Consider the following 19,784-nt stretch of genomic DNA (forward strand, 5'->3'; position numbering starts at 1 on the left):
CAGGCCTCATTCTGGGCCCTGGGTGGACGGTTAGAGCCAGATCCTGGGACCACCCTGACCCCTGACTCTCCAGAACCCCTCGTCCACCCGACTGGCTGACCCTCTAGTTATATTCTCCACCTGGCCCAAACCACTGCCATCTCTCTCTCTCTCTTTTTTTGAGATGGAGTCTCGCTCTGTTGCCCAGGCTGGAGTGCAGTGGTGCGATCTCAGCTCACTGCCAACCTCTGCCTCTTGGGTTCAAGAGATTCTCCTGCCTCAGCCTCCAGAGTAGTTGGGATTACAGGTGTCCACCACCATGCCCAGCTAATTTTTGTATTTTTAGTAGAGACAGGGTTTCACTATGTTGGCCAGGCTGGTCTCGAACTCCTGGCCTCAGGTGATCCACCCACCTCAGCCTCCCAAAGTGCTGGGATTATAGGCATGAGCCACTACGCCTGGCCTCTACTGCTATCTTCTGTTGGAGCCTCCCAGGTGGTCTTCCGATTTATTCCTCCCTTCCTTCTCCGACGTCTCTCAGCGGGCAGGGGCACCCTTCCAAAATGCAGACCTAGGCCTGGCTCTCCCCCAGGTACTTCCTGCTGTGGGTCTCATTTGCCTTCTGGAAATTGCCTTGGCCCGGCTTATGAGGCCTTCCACGTGGGTCGGTGAGAAAAAGTACGCAGCTCTGTCCCAGAGTGCATGGCTGGGCAGATGTAACCCAGGCTGGATGTCCGCCTCTGCCCACCACTTCAGCCCGGCACCATGTGTAGGAGACACCTGCTTAGCGTCCTTGGGAACCCTAAGTCCACACCTGCCCTGACATGTCACCTCCAGCCACCCTGTGTCTGCTCTGGTGACACCTTCTTATTCCTGGAACGTACCCAGTCCCTGTCCAGCTCCGTTTTTGCCCACATCGCTCTCGTCTTAAACACCCACCTACCTCAGCCCTCCTCTCTTTGTCCCCCCAAAGCCTCACTTGCTCTTCAAGCCTCAGCTTCAAGGACTCTTCCTACTTTCTGCACTAGGTGAGGCCCCCTGCTTTGTTTTTTCAGAGGCAGGGTCTTGCTCTGTTGCCCATGCTCAAGAGCAGTGGTGCAATCACGGCTCACTGCAGTGTCAAACTCTTGGTCTCAAACAATCCTGCCTCAGCCTCCAGAGTAGCTGGGACCACAGGCACACACCACCATACCCAGCTAATTAACATTTTTTAGAGAAAGGGTTCCACTATGTTGTCTAGGCTGGTCTTGAACTCCTGGCCTCAAGCGATCCTCCCACCTTGGCCTCCCAAAGCACTGGGATTACAGGCCTGAGCCACCGCACCAGCCTTACTCTGTTTTGTACTCCCTGGCAGCTGCCTCCCCAATTAGGACACTCAGCTGCTTGGCCTCCCCAGCCAGAAGGGCAGGGCTCAGTAAATATGTGTCACCCAATAAGCAGGGACTGGGTGCCAGGCCTTGGATGCCTGCCACGCTCTTGTGACTTGTCTTTCTGCCTTCAGTGTTGTCCCTTCCTTCAACTTCCCACCTGCCCCTAAAGTGGTCTTTCTGAGACACAGCTGGGACTCCATCACTCTGCTTGTCAGGTATCCAGAGCTCTATCCAAAATCATCCCAGGCCGGGCATGGTGGCTCACGCCTCTAATCCCAGCACTCTGGGAGGCTGAGGCAGGAGGATGGCTTGAGCCCAGGAATTTGAAGCCAGCCTGGGCAACATAACCCAAGACCCCATCTCTACAAAAAAATCAAAAAATTAGCTGGGTGTGGTGGCTCACACCTGTAGTCCCAGCTACTCTGGAGGCTGAGGCAGGAGGATTACTTGAGCCCAGGAGTTTGAGGCTGCAGGAAGATATGATCGTGCCGCTGCATTCCAGCCTGGGGACACAGAAAGAACTTGCCTCTGAAAAAAGAAAACTTGTCCTGCCCCCACCCCACCCCCCCTTTTTTTGAGATGGAGTTTCATTCTTGTTGCCCAGGCTGGAGTGCAATGGTAGTCTCGGCTCACTGCAACTTCTGCCTCCTGGGTCCAAGCAATTCTCCTGCCTCTGCCTTCCAAGTAGCTGGAATTACAGTTGCGCGCCACCACACCTGGCTAATTTTTTTGTATTTTTAGTAGAGATAGGGTTTCATCATGTTGGCTGGGCTGGTCTTGAACTCCTGACCTCAGGCGATCTGCACACCTTGGCCTCTCAATGTGCTGGGATTACAGGCGTGAGCCACCGCACCTGGTCTCCAAACCCCTTTTTGAAGAAGCCTCCCATCCAGCCACAGTGCTTCACTGGGATGGGCCCCTCCCTCTCTGACATTTACCATATTTAACACTTTTTTTTTTTTTTGAGACAGGGTCTTGCTTTGTCGCCCAGGCTGGAGTGCAGTGGTGTAATCATGACTCACTACAGCCTCAACCATCTTTACTCAAGCAATCCTCCTCCTGCCTCAGCCTCCTGAGTAGCTGGACTCCAGGCGTGTGCACCACCACGCCTGGCTAATTTTTGTGTTTTTGTTTTGTTTTTTTGAGACGGACTTTTGTTCTTCTTGCCCCAGCTGCAGTGCAATGGCGTGGTCTCAGCTCACTACAACCTCTGCCTCCCAGGTTCAAGTGATTCTCCTACCTCAGCCTCCTGAGTAGCTGGGATTACAGGCTCCCGCCACCACACCTGGCTAATTTTTGCATTTTTAGTAGAGATGGGGTTTCACCATGTTGGCCAGGCTGGTCTCGAACTCCTGACCTCAGGTGATCCACCCGCCTCGGCCTCCCAAAGTGCTGGGATTACAGGCATGAGCCATCATGCCCGGCCTCATTTTTGCATTTTTGTACAGACGGGGTCTCCTTATGTTGCCCAGGCTAGTCTCAAACTCCTGACTTCAGGTGATTCACCCGCCTCAGCCTCCCAGAGTGCTGGGATTACAGGTGTAAGCCACATTTAACATTTTCTAGAGAAAGGGTTCTACTATGTTGCCTAGGCTCATCTCAAACTCCTGGTCTCAAGCAATCCTCCCACCTTGGCCTCCCAAAGCATCAGTATTACAGGCCAATGAGGTCGAACTCCTGACCTCAAGCAATCCACCCCAAGCAATCCACCCACCTCGACATCCCAAAGTGCTGGGATTCCAGGCGTGAGCCACCACGCCCGGCCCCGTGGCACATTTTCCTTCCGTGGCTTTTCTTCTTGAGGTCACGTGCTCCCAGGAGCACAGAGAGCTCTGGGGTCTTCCTGGACACTACCTCTGCTGTGATGAAGAAGGAGGGCCTTGGCAGGCCACCTGAGCTGCGTTTCCTGACTCTGTCCCCGGTGACAGCTGCGGCCACAATCCAAAAGAGAACATGAAACAGTGACCGTAAAAGTAAAGGCAACACTCTTTTTTTTTTTTTTTTCTTTTTTTACTTATTTAAAAAGGCCTTGGTGGCAGGAATATAGTGTAAAAATCATTGGAAAAACTAAAAGGCATCGATACATATCCGAATATACATTTTGTACATAAATTACATTTCCTTTAGTCTTTCTGAGTGAGGTCCTGATTCAGTACTGAGGTCTAGTAATTAAGAGGTCCCGGGAGCTGCACGTTCAGGCCGGCATAGTCCACCATGTACATTGGCCATTGCTAGAGAGAGGGACAAAGGGACTGGATTAGGACTCCAGGTGATGCGGAACAAACCCAAAATGCTTAGTTCTGCTTTTGGAAGAGCTTTCTCAGAGGCTATTTATTTATATTTTTTATTTTTTTGAGATGGAGTTTCACTCTTCTGCCCAGGCTGGAGTGCAGTGATGCAATCTCGGCTCACTGCAACCTTGGCCCCACGGGTTCAAGCGAGTCTCCTGCCTCAGCCTCCCGAGTAGCTGGGATTATAGGCGCCCGCCACCATGCCCGGCTAATTTTTCTATTTTTAGTAGAGACGGGGTTTTGCCATGTTGGCCAGGCTGGTCTCGAACTCCTGAGCCTCAAGTGATCCTCCTGCCTCGGCCTCCCAAAGTGCTAGGATTACAGGCGTGAGCCACCACACCCAGCCTATTTATTTTTGAGATGGAGTCTCGTTCTCTTGCCCAGGCTGGAGTGCAATGGGACGATCTTGGCTCACTGCAGCCTCAATCCCCTTGGGCTCAAATGATCCTCCTGCCCCAGCCTCCCAAGTAGCTGCGACCACAGGCACGTGCCACCATGCCTGGCTAATTTTTTTTTTTTTCTGAGACAGTGTTTCACTCTTGTTGCCCAGGCTGCAGTGCAATGGCGTGACCTCGGCTCATTGCAACCTCTGCCTCCCAGGTTCAAGCGATTCTCCTATCTCAGCCTTCCAAGTAGCTGGGATTACAGGCATAAGCCACTATGCCCCACTATGCCCGGCTAATTTTGTATTTTTAGTAGAGATGGGGTTTCCCCGTGTTGGTCAGGCTGGTCTCGAACTCCTGACCTCAGGTGATCCACCCGACTTGACCTGCCAAAGTGCTGGGATTACAGGCGTGAGCCACTGCACCCGCCAGCCAGTGACATGTCTTTTCATGTCTCCAGCTCTGGTGCGGCTGAAGGGTGTGGGCAGGTGGACCTCAGCCGGCCCATCTGCCCAGCGAGGATGTGAATTCCTGCCTGAGTGCCTGTGAGTACCCCACGAGAAGGATGGGCTACCTCTTGGGTGAGACAGGTGGATGCATCTATAACCCCCAAGGCCGGAAGTTCCCCCCTCAAAGCCCAGTGCCTCCCCGTCCCCTGGGCCCACATCCCAGAGTAGACGGCCCTGCCCGACAGAGGGGTGAGGGCCACAGAGATGAGTGCCGGAGTCCAAATCGGTGCAACTTTACCACGAGTGAGATCTGGTTGGCCGATGCCACTGAATCCGGGTTAGAGGACGAGGAAGAGGAAGACGAGGAGGAAGAGGAGACGGAATTTCCTTCCGAGACCCGCTTTCTCTTGCGCTTGGGAATGCTGCTGTCTTTGGCTGGAAGGAGGGGAAAAGGCTGTTGACACTGGAAGCTGAGGCTTTTCTGTCTCAGCCTCCTGAGCTCCCTGGAAAAGTGCTCTGTCTTAAGGTTTCGAGTCCCCCTTTCAGGATTTCAGGCTCCTGATCCCCTGGGGGTCAGGGCCCACCTGTCCAGAGCCCACATGTCCAGCCTCCTTCCCAAAGCAAGCCCGAGGGCCCACTCTCCCCGGCCTCCTGCTCTTGCTGGCCTGCCTGCCTTTGCTAACACCGTATCCTCATCCCCATGTGTCCCTCCTCCTCCCCAGCAAGCTCACCCCTTAGGCCCTAGGTCCTCTCTCTTTCTGGTTTTTTTTTTTTGAGATGGAGTCTCGCTCTGTCACCCAGCCTGGAGTCCAGTGGCGTGATCTTGGCTCATTGCAACCTTTGCCTTCTGGGTTCAAGCGATTCTAGTGCCTGAGCCTCCCAAGTAGCTGGGGTTATAGGTGTCTGCCACCACGCCCAGCTAATTTTTTTGTATTTTGAGTAGAGATGGGGTTTCACCATGTTGGGCAGGCAGCTCTTGAACTCCTGACCTCAAGTGATCCATCCACCTCGGCCTCCCAAAGTGCTGGGATTATAGGCATGAGCCATCGAACCTGGCCTATATTGTTTTTTAGGGTCTCACTCTGTTGCCCAGGCTGGAGTGCAGTGGTGCAATCGTAGCTCACTGCAGCCTCCAAGTCCTGGGCTCAAGCAATCCTCCCACCTCAGGTTCCCGAGTAGCTGGGACTATAGGTGCGCGCCACCATGCCTGGCTAACTTTTTGTATTTCTGCATCATTATGTTGCCCAGGCTGGTCTCCAATTCCCAACCTCAAGCAATCCTCCTGCCTCAGCCTCCCCAAATGCTGAGATTACAGGCATGAGCCACCGTGCCTGGCTCATGGCAACAATATTAATTGCATTCTCAGTTTCTGAGTATTTTCTGGGTGCTGGGCACTGTGCTAAATGCTTTGCACATTGTCTCCTGGGATCCTCCCAGCAACCCTCCAAGATCCTATTCACATTTCACTCACGAGCACCCGAAGGGGCAGGGCTGTTAAAGGACTTTCTCCAAGGCCAAGTCTGCGTGGCTCCAGAGGCCACATTCTTTCCTGGGCTCTTTAAGGCTGTGAGGGGATGTGGGGACCCAGGAGAGGCTCTGGGAGTTCTGGGGAGGCTGGGACTGTAGGCTAGGTTGTCCAGGGAGGGTATAAAGAGGACCTGGGGCCAGGCGCAGTGGCTCACACTGGTAATCCCAGCACTTTGGGAGACCAAGGTGGGTGGATTGACTGAGGTCAGGAGTTCGAGACCAGCCTGGGCAACATGGTGAAGGTGAAACCCTGTCTCTACCAAAATACAAAAAAATTGTATTGCTATGGTTATCACTAATGTATGGTGGTCCTGAGTGGAGAGTTCACAGGTCCAAGTAGACAGGCAGTGCCCCAGTGAAAGAAACTCTGGTTTAGAATCAGAAGTCCTAAGTTCAAATTTCACTGTGGCCACTTACTATTATCACTGTGTGAATCTGGGAAAACTGATGAACCTCTCTGAGTCAAATGGGGAAACCAGTGTGATGTGAGACTCAAAAAACACCGCATGCATAAAAGAACCCAGCACCTAGTTCAGCACGGAGCAGGGGTCAGCAGGTGTTTTGTGGTTGCTGGATTAACTTGAGGTGAAGATGTAAGACTTTGAGCAGCACGTCCTGATTGGATGGATTACTGCATGGAAACCTCGCCCAGCCCAATAAAGAAGGGCTTTTATTGTCTTTTTGAGACAAGGTCTCACTCTGTCACCCATGCTGGAGTGCAGTGGTGTGGTCTTGGCTCACTGCAACCTCCACCTCCCAAGCTCAAGTGATCCTCCTGCCTCAGCCTCCCTACAGGTGCACACCACCCTGCCTGGCTAATTTTTTGTAGAGACGGGGTCTCTGTATGTTGCCCAGTCTGGTCTTGAACTCTTGGGCTCAAAGAATTCTCCTGCTTCAGCCTCCCAAAGTGCTGGGATTACAGGCGTGAGCCACTGCACTCAGCCCACCGGAAGGGTCTTAATGACACAGAGTAAGGGCAGGCTGGGTCCATGGGGCAAATGTCTCTTCAACTGGTGGAGAAGTCAGAAACTGGGGGTCTGTGGTGAGGCATAGAGACCCTGGGAAAGAGAAGACCCTGGAGGCAGGAGGAGCCCAGGCTATGAGTCAGAGGGATTTTTGTGGGAGATTCCACATGAAAAAGAAGTCAGAGGCTGCCCCACCCTCTGTCTCAGACTGGTCCATGGGCTGTGGCCATCCTTGAGTCACCATGAGAGATGGCCACATTGGAGGGAGTGGTGGATGTGGGTGACAGTATCCACCCTCTGGGCATCTGTCCCAAATCCTCCTGAGGCTTTCATGTGGCCTTCTGTGTCTCTGCCATGTTTTGTTTTGTTTTTTTTTGAGACAGAGCCTGGCTGTGTTCCCCAGGCTGAAGTACAGTAGCGTGATCTCAGCTCACTGCAACCGCCGCTTCCTGGGTTCAAGCAATTCTCCTGCCTCAGCCTCCTGAGCGGCTGGGATTACAGGCGCCCACCACCACCCCCGGCTAATTTTTTTTTTTTTTTGGATTTTAGTAGAGACAAGGTTTCACCATGTTGGCCAGGCTGGTCTTGAACTCCTGACCTCAGGTGATCCACCTGCCTCCCTGCCTCAGCCTCCCAAAGTGTTGGGATTACAGGCGTGAGCCACCGCGACTGGCCTCGTCTCTGCCTTTGACCTGAGAGTAAACCAAATCGCCTCCAGATCCGTGTGTTCAGTGCCAGACCTGACCCTTGTAACTGGCTCTTTTTTTTTGGAAACAGGGTCTCACTCTGTCGCCCAGGCTGGAGCGCAGTGGCACAATCATAGCTCACTGCAGCCTCCACCTTCCGGCCTCAAGCACTCCTCCTGCCTCATCCTCTTGACTACCTGGGACAACAGGTACGCGCCACCATGCTGGCTAATTTTTAATTTTTTTGCAGAGACGGAGGGAGGGTCTCACTTTATGGCCCAGGCTTGTGACCAGCTCTTGATGGAAGGAGGTGGCTTCTAGCTGGGCTGTGCCACCCCAGGCTGTGGAGTTCCAGGTGAACCTGGTCCTGACAGGAGTCAGGGCCTTGGGTCTCAGGTAAGGTTGTGGCGTGGACTTGCTGAATCCTATCACTGTCCCTGTTGAGCAGCCATACTGGGCCGTGTGGCCCACGGTGGTCTATGGTTCAGATGGGTGGTCCTGAGAGCAGGGTCTACACAGCGTCTGACTCACTATGTGGCCTGGGCAAGTCCCTGGGCATCTCTGTGCCTCAGCTTCCCAGCTGTACAATGAGGTGGGGTAAGATTAGATCAGTATTTTTTCTTCTTCTTTTTTATTTCTTAGGAGACGGGGTCTCGGCCAGGCACAGTAGCTCACGCCTGTAATCCCAGCACTTTGGGATGCTGGGGTGGGAGGATCACTTGAGGTCAGGTGTTTGAGACCAGCCCGGCCAACATGGTGAAACCTCACCTCTACTAAAAATACAAAAAATTAGCTGGGTGTGGTGGTGCATGCCTGAAGTCCCAGCTACTCGGGAGGCTAAGGCATGAGAATTGCTTGAACTCAGGAGGCGGAGGTTGCAGTGAGCCAAGATCCAAAGATTGACTCCAGCCTGAGTGACAGAGCGAGACTCTGTCTTGAGAAAAAAAAAAAAAAAAAAAAAAAAGGCCGGTAGCAGTGGCTTACGCCTGTAATCCCAGCACTTTGGGGGGCCGAGGCAGGTAGATCATGAGGTCAGGAGTTCGAGACCAGCCTGGCCAATATGGAGAAACCCCGTCTCTACTAAAAATACAAAAAAAATAGCTGGGCGTGGTGGCAGGCGCCTGTAATCCCAGCTACTTGGGAAACTGAGGCAGGAGAATCACTTGAACCTGGGAGTCGGAGGTTGCAGTGAGCCGAGATCGCGCCACTGCACTCCAGCCTGGGCGACAGAGCGAGACTCTGTCTCGGAAAAAAAAAAAAAAGAGATGGGGTCTCATTCTGTCATCCAGGCAGGATGGCATAATCATAGCTCACTGCAGCCTTAAACTCTTGGGCTCAAGTGATCCTCCAGCCTCAGCCTCCTGGGTAGCTGGGACTACAAGTGCCTACTACCATGCCTGGCTAATTTTTAGAAAAACCTTTTTGGTCCACAGCCATACCACCCTGAATGCACCCGATCTTGCCTGATCTCAGAACTGAAGCAGGGTCGGGCCTGGTTAGTACTTGGATGGGAGAAAAAACTTTTTGTAGAGACAAGATCTCACTATGTTGCCCAGGTTGGTTTCAAACTCCTGGACTCAAGCAATCCTCCCACTTAGGCCTCCCAAACTGCTGGGATTAGAGGCGTGAGCCACCACACCTGGCCAATCAGTGTTTCTTTTTCTTTTTCTTTTCGAGACAGAGTCTTGCTCTGTCACCCAGCCTGGAGTGCAGTGGTGTGATCTCGACTCACTGCAACCTCTGCCTCCTGGGCTAAAGTGATTCTCCCACCTCAGACTCCCAAGTAGCTGGGACTGCAGGCGTGCACCACCATGCCAGGCTAATTTTTTTTTTCTTTTTCTTTTTTTTTTTTTTTTGAGACAGAGTCTTGCTCTGTTGCCCAGGCTGGAGTGCAGTGGCATAATCTTGGCTCACTGCAACCTCTGTCTCCTAGGTTCAAGCGATCCTCCTACCTCAGCCCCCAAGTAGCTGGGATTACAGGCACGTGCCACCATGCCTGGCTAATTTTTGTATTTTTAGTAGAGACAGGGTTTAGCATGTTGACCAGGCTGGTCTGGAACTCTTGACCTCAGGTGATCCACCCACCTCAGCCTTCCAAAGTGCTGGGATTACACGCGTGAGCCACCGCGCCCGGCCCTGATTTTTCTATTTTCAGTTGAGATGGGGTTTCACCATGTTGGCCAGTCTGGACTCGAACTCCTGATCTCAAGTGATATGCCTGCCTCGGCCTCCCAAAGTGCTGGGATTACAGGTGTGAGCCTCTGCGCCCGGCCCAATCAGTGTTTCTTAATCGGGTGCACATCATAGTCACCCGGGAGTACTTTCTCCCAAGTCCCATCATACACCTTAATCAGAACCATCATGCCAGGCGGCCCCCAGGTGCCTAGTGAAAGGTTCTGTATACCCTGCAGATGCCAGCAGAACAGAGGGGGTCCGGCCAGTCTCGGGCAGTGCCTGCCTGCCTCACCACTGTTGGTCACGTGCTACCCCTCTGCTACCCAGGAGGACTCCATGATCCTCCCTGAGGCCCAGCCTGCCTCTTGTCCTTCTAGCTGACCTCGTACACTCATTGGTGCTACGGCAAGGCCTCCCCTCTGCAGGGCACCTGCAGGTTTCTGGAGGCCTCTTGGGGATACCTGGCTCTGTTCATGGAGACCTCAGGCTCCCTGGGGAGGCCCCAGAGTGGAGAGGGGCTATATTTTTCTCAAGGTGGTCAGCCATCTATTGCATGCCCACCTGGACCACATCTATTTCTGCCTTTAAAAAATTTTTTTATGAAATTTTTTTTTTTTTAGAGACAGGGTCTCGCTCCGTTGCTCAGGCTGGAGTGCGGTGGTACAATCATAACTCATTGCAGCCTCCAACTCCTGGTGTCTCTGCTTTTTTCTTTCTTTTTTTTTTTTTTTCGAGATGGAGTCTTGCTCTGTCACCCAGGCTGGAGTGCAGGGGCGCGATCTCAGTTCACTGCAACCTCTGCCTCCCGGGTTCACACAATTCTCCTGCCTCAGTCCCCTGAGTAGCTGGGATTACAGGTGCCCACGACCATGCCCAGCTAATTGTTGCATTTTTAGTAGAGACGGGGTTTCACCATGTTGCTCAGGCTGGTCTTGAACTCCTGACCTCAAGTGATCTGCCTGCCTCGGCCTCCCAAAGTGCTGGGATTACAGGCATGAGCCACTGCGCCCGGCTCTACCTTTTTTCAAATGGAACAGTCTCTAGTCCCCCCGGGGCAGAAGGGTGGCTTCTTCACCTCTGACTCACCTGGCACCTTGGCATCATTGCAGATTTCTGCAAAGGGTCTGAAAAAGAAAGAAATGAGGTGGCAGTTAGAAAATGAGGTTTTCCCCTCCTTTATTTTTTTGAGATGGAGTCTCACTCGGTTGCCCAGGCTGAAGTGCAGTGGCGCAATTTCAGCTCACTGCAGCCTCCACCTCCTGGGTTCACGCCATTCTCCTGTCTCAGCCTCCCGAGTAGCTGGGACTACAGGCGCCCGCCACCACGCCCGGCTAAGTTTTATATTTTTAGTAGAGACGGGGTTTCACCATGTTGGCCAGGTTGGTCTTGAACTCCTGACCTCAGGTGATCTGCCTGCCTCCACCTCCCAAAGTGCTGGGATACAGGCATGAGCCATCGCGCCCGGAGAATCCAGGTGTCTGGCTGTTTTCCCCTCCTTCTCACCTGCTCCCTGAGATATGCTGCTGCTGCTGCTGGGGGAGCCTGGTAAGACCCAAATAAAAATGGGGGGCACACCGTCCCAACAGAGCATCCCCCATATAGGCCCTGGATGATGGGCCTGTGCTGGCAAATCTTTCCTCTGGGTCTGCTGTCCTCATCTATAAAGCGAGGATGTTGTCTGACCAAATGATCAGAAATGTGTGCCCAGATTTATGCAAGTGGATATTCATCACAGCATTATTATCAATTATTATTTTTGAGACAGAGTCTCACTCTTTTGCCCAGGCTGGAGTTCGGTGGTGCCATCCTAGCTCACTGCAGCCTCGAACTCCTGGGCTCAATCGATCCTCCTGCCTCAGCCTCCCAGTAGCTGGGAAGGCAGGTGCACACCACCACGCTCGGCTAATTTTTATTTTTATTAATTAATTTTTTTTTTTGAGACGGAGTCTTGCTCTGTTGTCCAGGCTGGTGTGCTGTGGCATGGTCTCAGCTCACTGCAACCTCCACCTCCTGGGTTCAAGCGATTGTCCTGCCTCAGCCTCTCGAGTAGCTGGGATTACAGGCGTGTACCACCATGCCTGGCTAATTTTTTGTATTTTTAGTAGAGATGGGATTTCACTATGTTGGCCAGGCTGGTCTCGAACTCCTGACCTCGTGAACCGCCCGCCTTGGCCTCCCAAAGTGCTGGGATTACAAGCGCGAGCCACCACGCCCAGCCTATTTTTATTTTTTGAGACAGAGTCTTACTCTGTCGCCCAGGCTGGAGTGCAGTGGTGCAATCTTGGCTCACTGCAACCTCTGCCTTCTGGGTTCAAGCAATTCTCCTGTCTTAGCCTCCTGAGTAGCTGGGACTACAGGCACATGCCACCACACTTGGCTAATTTTTTTTTTTTTTTTTTTTGAGATGGAGTCTCGCTCTGTCATCCAGGCTGGAGTGCAGTGACACTATCTTGGCTCACTGCAAGCTCCGCCTCCCAGGTTCACGCCATTCTCCTGCCTCAGCCTCCCCAGTAGCTGGAACAACAGGTGCCCTCCGCCACGCCCGGCTAGTTTTTTGTATTTTTAGTGGAGACGGGGTTTCACCATGTTAGCCAGGATGGTCTTGATCTCCTGACCTTGTGATCCGCCAGCCTTGGCCTCCCAAAGTGCTGGGATTACAGGCGTGAGCCACCAGGCCTGGCCGTTTTCCTGCATTTTCTAGTTGTTACTTCAGGGGGTGAACTGTCTGTGGGAGAAAGGAAACCTCCACTTTTTGATTTTGAACAATTTGTTTTTTTTTGACACACGCAAATATTATCGTAATTTTAAAAAAACATGTAGGCCAGGCACAGTGGCTCATGTTTGTAATCCCAGTACTTTGGGAGGCCAAGGTGGGCGGATCACTTAAGGTCAGGAGTTCCAGACCAGCCTGGCCAACATGGTGAAAACCTGTCTCTACAAAAATACAAAAATTAGCCAGGTGTGGTGGCGGGCACCTGTGATCCCAGCTATTCGGGAGGCTGAGGCACAAGAATTGCTTGAATCCAGGAGGCAGAGGTTACAGTGAGCCAAGATGACGGCACTGCACTCCAGCCAGGGCGACAGAGCAAGACCTCATCTCAAAAAAACGAAGAAACAAAACACATAATATAACATTGAAGGCGGGCCGGGTACGGTGGCTCAAGCTTGTAATCCCAGCACTTTAGGAGGCTGAGGTGGGCAGATCACCTGAGGTCGGGAGTTCGAGACCAGCCTGACCAACGTGGAGAAACCCTGTCTCTATTAAAAATACAAAATTAGCTGGGGTGGTGGCACATGCCTGTAATCCCAGCTACTCGGGAGGGTGAGGCAGGAGAATTGCTTGAATCTGGGAGGTGGAGGTTGCAGTGAGCTGAGATCGTGACATTGCACTCTAGCCTGAGTAACAAGAGCAAAACTCCATCTTAAAAAAAAAAAAAGAAAGAAAGAAATACACCACAGGCCAGGTGTGGTGGCTGACCCCCATAATCCCAGCACTTTGAAAGGCCGACATGGGAGGATGGCTTGAGCCCAGGAGTTCGAGACTAGCCTGTGCAATACAAAAAAAAAGGGGGGGGCTGGGTGTGGTGACTCATGCCTGTAATCCCAGCACTTTGGGAGGCTGAGGTAGGTGGATCACCTGAGGTCAGGAGTTTGAGACCAGCCCGACCAATATGGTGAAACCCCATCTCTACTAAAAATACAAAAAAAAAAATTAGCCAGGTGTGGTAGCGTGTGCCTGTAGTGCCAGCTACTTGAGAGACTGAGACAGGAGAATTGCTTGAACCTGGGCGGTGGAGGTTGCAGTGAGCTGAGATCACACCACTGCATTCCAGCCTGTGTGACAGAACGAGAGTCCATCTCAAAAAGAAAGTAATAATATATTAATAAAATAATAATTTAAAAATATAAAGAAATGCATCACAGTGTTGACTTTCAGTAGGAGAGTTACAGCTATCTTCTTTTCTTCTATCTTTTTGTATTTTCCAGGTTGCTGTGTGTATTATTCTGAAAATAATCAAATAATCTATTGTATTAAAAAAAAAAAAACTGGGCCGCCCAGGTTTGGGTGTGGTGGCTCACACCTGTAACCCCAGCACTTTGGGAGGCCGAGGTGGGAGGATCACTTGAGCTTAGGAGTTCAAGACCATCCTGGGCAATACAGTGAGACCCTGTTGAGGCTGCACTGGGCCATGATCATAACTCTGTACTCCTGCCTGGGCAACAGAGTGAGACCCTGTCTCAAAACAAAAACCAAAACCCAAAAGATTGTAAGGATATACAGTATAATAGTAATAACGCAGGCTGGGTGCAGTGGCTCACGCCTGTAATCCCAGCACTTTGGGAGGCTGAGGCGGGCAGATCACTTCAGGTCAGGAGTTCGAGACCAGCCTGGCCAACATGGTGAAACTCCATCTCTACCAAAAAATACAAAAATTAGCCGGTGTGATGGTGCACACCTGTAATCCCAGCTACTTGGGAGGCTGAGGCACGAGAATCGGTTGAACTCAGGAGGTGAAGCGTGCAGTGAGCTGAGATCGTGCCACTGCACTCCAGACTGGGTGACAGAGCAAGACTCTGTCTCAAAAAAAAAAAAAAAAAAAAGAGAATCACTGAGACTATGCAATTATAATTATCCTAAAATATATAATAAATATTCATATTTAAATATAAACATATTTATATTTAAATGTTAAAAATCAGAATTGTATAGTCAGAAAAAGTCAGATTTAATTAAAACATGTTTTGTTTTTGTTTTTTCCCCAGAGAACAAATGTAATATCTAAAAAAAAATCTTTAAAAATAAGTAAATGTCCATGACTGTTGAAGTTGTATGTTTCAGGAGAAAGAGGCAGGAACTATTACAGTACACCTGGGTCTGGATCCCAGCTGACCCACCGTGACCTTGACTTTCACCCTCCCCATGGCCTCGCCCTCTCTGTTCCCCGTTCCAGAGGCCGGGCACTCACTGGAGCTGGTTAATGATGACCATGCGGACATGCTCTCGGGCCTTCAGGATCTTCTCCAGCCGGTGGATGTCGTACGTGTTGGGGTTCCGGAAGGGGATGTCATCAGGCAGACCCGTGACCTCCACGGCGTCTGGGCTGTCCCGGATTAGTTTATAAGGGACCAGCACCGGCCGGTTCAGGCCCAGGGCCTCACCTAGAGGGCACAGGAAGTCACAGTGAGGAAAGATGTCTCCTGTCAATGGCAAAGCCCTCTAGGGAAAGGGCTGGAGTCTGGTCTGCCCTAGCCCAGCAGCCATCACACCCAGAGAGTTTAAAAATCAAGACCCTGGCGGGCGCAGTGGCTCACGCCTGTAATCCCAGCACTTTGGGAGGCTGAGGCAGGAGGATCACGAGGTCAGGAGATCGAGACCATCCTGGCTAACACGGTAAAACCTCGTCTCTACTAAAAAAATACAAAAAAATTAGCCGGGCGTGGTGGCGGGCACCTGTAGTCCCAGCTACTTGTGAGGCTGAGGCAGGAGAATGGCGTGAGCCCAGGAGGTGGAGCTTGCAGTGAGTGGAGATCCCGCCACTGCACTCCAGCCTGGGCGACAGAGCGAGACTCTGTCTCCAAAAAAAAAAAATCAAGACCTACAGGCTGGGCATGGTGGCTCACACCTGTAATCCTGGCACTTTGGGAGGCCAAGGCAGGAGGATCGCTTGAACCCAGAAGATCAAGACCAGTCTGGGCAACATAGTGAAACCTTGTCTCTACTAAAAATAGAAAAATTAGCCGGAAGTGTTGCTGCATGCTTGTAGTCCCAGCTACTTGGGAGGCTGAGGCAGGAGGATCACCTAAGCCCAGGAGGTGGAGGCTGCAGTGAGCGGAGATACGCCACTGTACTCCAGCTTGGGCAACAGAGTGAGACCCTGTTTAAAAAAAAAAAAATCAACATACACAAAACGTGGGTCATGGGCAGAGCAGCCATGTCCCCAGGGAGCAGGCAGCCAGCTGGGGGCTCCTGAAAGCCAGGCTGGCTGCAGAGGGAGGCCCCCCACCACCCCCGGGAGGAGGGCTTGGTGTGCTGACCCTGACCACAGGCACTGACCGTATTTCTCGTTGAAGAGTTCCTTCACCTGCTCCCGCAGGATCACCTTCTCCCCGAGTCTGTTGGCGTCATCTTCATCTACAAGAGGAAGACAAGGGGGCATGAGAGTTGGCACCAGCTTAGCCACTGGACCTGCTGCTTCTCCCACCAGATGTCCCTGATCTGCCAAAACATTACATTCTCTGCAGGGCCGACCCACTCCTATATAGCTGTTTTTTTTTTTTTTCTTTTGAGACAGAGTCTCGCTCTGTTGCCCAGGCTGGAGTGCAGTGGCATAATCTCAGCTCACTGCAACCTCCGCCTTCTGGGTTCAAGCGAATTCTCCTGCCTCACCATCCCAAGTAGCTGGGATCACAGGCACGTGCCACCATGCCCAGCTAATTTTTGTATTTTTAGTAGAGATGGGGTTTCACCATGTTGCCCAGGCTGGTCTCAAACTCCTGGGCTCAGGTGATCCACCCGCCTCAGCCTCCCAAAGTGCTGGGATTACAGGTGTGAGCCACTGTGCCTGGCTGCAGCTGGTTTCTAGCATCAGTTGTTGGTCTGTCCATCCATCCATTTTTCTTTTTTTGAGACACGGTCTTGCTCTGTCACCCAGGCTGGAAGGCAGCAGTGGATCATAGATAGCTCACGGCAGCCTCCAACTCCCAGGCTCAAGTGATCCTCCCGCCTCAGCCTCCTGAGTAGCTGGGAATAAAGATGTGTGCCACCATGCCTAATTTTTTAAACTTTTTGTACAGATGGAGTCTCGCTATGTTTCCCAGGCTGAAGTGATCCTCTTGCTGGCCTCAAGTGATCCTCTTGCTTTGCCCTCCCAAAGTTCAGGAATTACAGATGTGAGCCACGGTGGCCAGCCCATCCCACATTTTTTTATCAGTGTCCCCAGCGCAGGCCCTGTGTTGGGCACAAAACAACCTAAAGAGAAGAGGCAGGGCTGCTTCCCTGAGGGGCTCCCAGCCAGAGGGGGTGTCATCTGGTCACTAAAGTACAACAGGACACACTTAGGAGACAAGGGGCATGAATGAGGGTGCCCACCCTGTGTGGGCAAGTCTGGGGAGACCTCCCCCAGGAGAGGATGCTTGAATGGGCTCTCAAGGCCTGACATGGTGGCTCATGCCTATAATCCCAGCACTTTGGGAGGCAGAGGCAGGCAGATTACTTGAGGCCAGGAGTTCGAGACCATTCCGGCCAACATGGTGAAACCCCGTCTGTACTAAAAATACAAAAAGATTAGCTGGGCATGTGGCAGGCACCTGTAGTCCCAGCTACTCAGGAGGGTGAGGTAGGAGAATCGCTTGAGCCTGGGAGGTGGAGGTTGCAGTGAGCAGAGATCACGTCACTGTAGTCCAGCCCGGGAGACAGAGACCTATCTCAAACAAAAATGAAAACAAACAAACAAACAAAAAATGGGCTCCAAAAAGGCAGGTAGGAGTTTGTGAAGGACGGAGTGGCAGTGGGAAGCCACCGGGACAGAAGGACCAGCCATGCATAGGCACTCACTCAAGTGTGAAAGATCTCGTGTTGGCTGGGTGCGGTGGCTCACGCCTGTAACCCCAGCACTGAGGGAGGCTGAGATGGGCAGATCACCAGAGGTCAGGAGTTCGAGACCACCCTGGCCAACATAGCGAAACCCCGTCTCTACTAAAAATACAAAAATTAACCGAGTGTGGTGGCGGGCACCTGTAATCCCAACTACTCAAGAGATTGAGACAGGAGAACTGCTTGAACCCGGGAGGCGGAGGTTGCAGTGAGCTGAGATCGCGCCACTGCACTCCAGCCTGGGCAACAAGAGCGAAACTCCGTCTCAAAAAAAAAAAAAAAAAAAAAAAAGAAAAGAAAAGAAAAAAAGAAAAAGATCCCATGTCCTGGAAGTGGCTGAACTTTGGGGTGGTACAGGGGAGATGACTGATGGGCCTAGTGGGGTCCATGCACAGGGGCCGGTGTGACTGTGCTGGGTTGTTGGAAATCCCCTGACCGCTTGCTGACCAAGGTCTGTGAATGGGAAACAGACTGTGTCTGGGAGTGTGGGGGCCGTGCATTCTCCCTGCTCACTGCCCAGGTAACCGTCACGGCCTATCTGCTGCTTGAGCCCTGGTGTGCTCTGCTCTCCCCTCCCTGTAGCCTAGAGGAGCTGCTGGAGTCAGTTAGCCCTGGAGATGGGGCCTGAGCTGGGCTGTAAGGCTGAGGGGAGGTTGGGCTGGAGATGGGGTCTGGGGCAGAGCTCTGCAGCAGCCTGTGGGCTTGTGCCAGGGTTGAGGACGGGGCTGGGATTGCAGGAAGGGTGGTTTGCATGTCCAACAGGAAATCTCCTCTCTGAGAAGCGTGGGGTCACATGGGCTGGGCCTCTTGGGGCAGGCGGGTTCGGTAAGGGTGAGATGTTGTGGGGTGGAGCTAGAAGCAGGCAGGGAGCCAGGGCTGGATGATTCAGGGCAGAGCAGACTGATGGGTCTTTGGAGCAAAATGACTCCTGTTTTTTTTTCTTTTTGTTTTTCCAAGACAGAGTCTCACTCTGTTGCCCAGGCTGGAGTGCAGTGGCACGGTCTCGGTTCACTGCAACCTTTGCCTCCCAGGTTCAAGCCATTCTCCTGCGTCAGCCTCCTGAGAGCTGGGACTACAGGCGCCTGCCACAAGGTCCGGTTAATTTTTGTATTTTTAGTAGAGATGGGGTTTTGCCATATTGGCCAGGGTGGTCTCGAACTCCTGAGCTCAGGTGATCTGCCTGCTTCGGTCTCCCAAAGTGCTGGGATTACAGGCGTGAGCCACTGTGCCCGGCCTGACTCCTGTTTTTTGAGACAGGGTCTCACCCTGTTTCCCAGGTTGGAGTACAGTGGTGCCATCATAGCTCACTGCAGCCTTGAACTCTTTGGCTCAAGCAATCCTCCCCACTCAGCCTCTCAAGTAGCTGGGGCTCCAGGCATGAATCACCATGCCAGACTTAAGTTTTTAAAAAATTTTTTGTAGAGAGAGTCTCTCTCTGTTGCACAGGCTGTTCTCGAACTCCTAAGCTCAAGCGATCCTCCTGTCCGCAGCCTCCGAAAGTGCTGGGATTACAGTTGTGAGCCACTGTGTCTGGCTCTTTTAATCTTGAAAACTCTGGGAAGAGCTCACTTCTGTTTAGGAGGCTGCCTTGGGAACTGCATCTCCTGGCCTGGTGCTCTGTGCTGCTTAGAGTCTGCTGACCCCGTCTGGGTGGCTTGGCCTCCCGTGCGCAAGCTGCCAGAATGGAGGCCCTGTTCCCCATGTGGGGGTTGCCCCAAAGAGCAGGGAGCTTCCCACAGGACAGAGGCTGGGCACCTGCTTGGCCTGGTTCCTCCTTTTCCCAGGGCTCCAACACCCACCACCTCAGGTCCTCCCAAACCCTGCAGGTCCCTGGCCTGGTCCATCCACACCCACACTCAGCAATCTCCGCACATCTCTGAGTTGCTGATCTGTCTTCAGGCACGGCCCGCCAGCCACCCTGCGTGCCCAGAGACACTGCAAACATCAGCCACTCCAGACAACGTCCTCCTCCCGTGTCCCTATCTCGTGGAGTAATGCCTCTAATTCAGCCACACCAAGACCCCACGCTCCACATCCCCTAGAACCCTCGTCTTCTCCTGTGACCCAACACGGGCCTTCCTTTCAGGACTAGGATGTGGGAAGAATCAAGGCCACCCTTGTCCAAATCCGTGCAGACAACAGTGATGGAGTCCTGGGCCCAAGGACCAGCTCCTAGAGCCTGCAGGGAAGCAACAGCACATTCCATCTGTCCCCATGCCACTGAGGAATCTTTGGTGGCAGGATTCTCAGCAGGCATGGCCATGCATGCACAGAACAGAGAAAGGATGGCCTGGATCACACACATCACTGTGTGCAGATGCTTTCCTAGACACTGCAGCCAAAGACACAGAGGCTCAGAGAGGTA

General features: G+C 52.5%; 1 protein-coding gene across 16 annotated transcripts in view; it reads right to left on the reverse strand.

The window, feature by feature from the left end:
• Positions 1 to 3,337: 3,337 nt before the first annotated feature.
• Positions 3,338 to 19,784, reverse strand: part of GTF2IRD1 (GTF2I repeat domain containing 1) — a 148,251-nt gene continuing 131,804 nt past the window's right edge. For 9 of the 16 annotated variants that reach the window (XM_009453297.4, XM_063814507.1, XM_009453295.4 and 6 more), the window contains 4 exons: positions 15,881 to 15,958; positions 14,793 to 14,985; positions 10,912 to 10,949; positions 4,561 to 4,907 (listed from right to left, as the gene is read on the reverse strand). In XM_009453297.4, the coding sequence (XP_009451572.1) occupies positions 4,654 to 4,907; positions 10,912 to 10,949; positions 14,793 to 14,985; positions 15,881 to 15,958 (563 nt within the window). In that variant the 3' untranslated portion in view covers positions 4,561 to 4,653. Of the gene's footprint in view, positions 3,581 to 4,560; positions 4,908 to 10,911; positions 10,950 to 14,792; positions 14,986 to 15,880; positions 15,959 to 19,784 lie in introns of those variants that run through there. The other 7 variants (XM_001150523.8, XM_001150464.8, XM_063814510.1 and 4 more) reach the window with 1 other exon arrangement.

The sequence above is a fragment of the Pan troglodytes genome, chromosome 6 (assembly GCF_028858775.2).
Source record: "Pan troglodytes isolate AG18354 chromosome 6, NHGRI_mPanTro3-v2.0_pri, whole genome shotgun sequence".
NCBI classification, from domain to species: Eukaryota; Metazoa; Chordata; class Mammalia; order Primates; family Hominidae; genus Pan; species Pan troglodytes.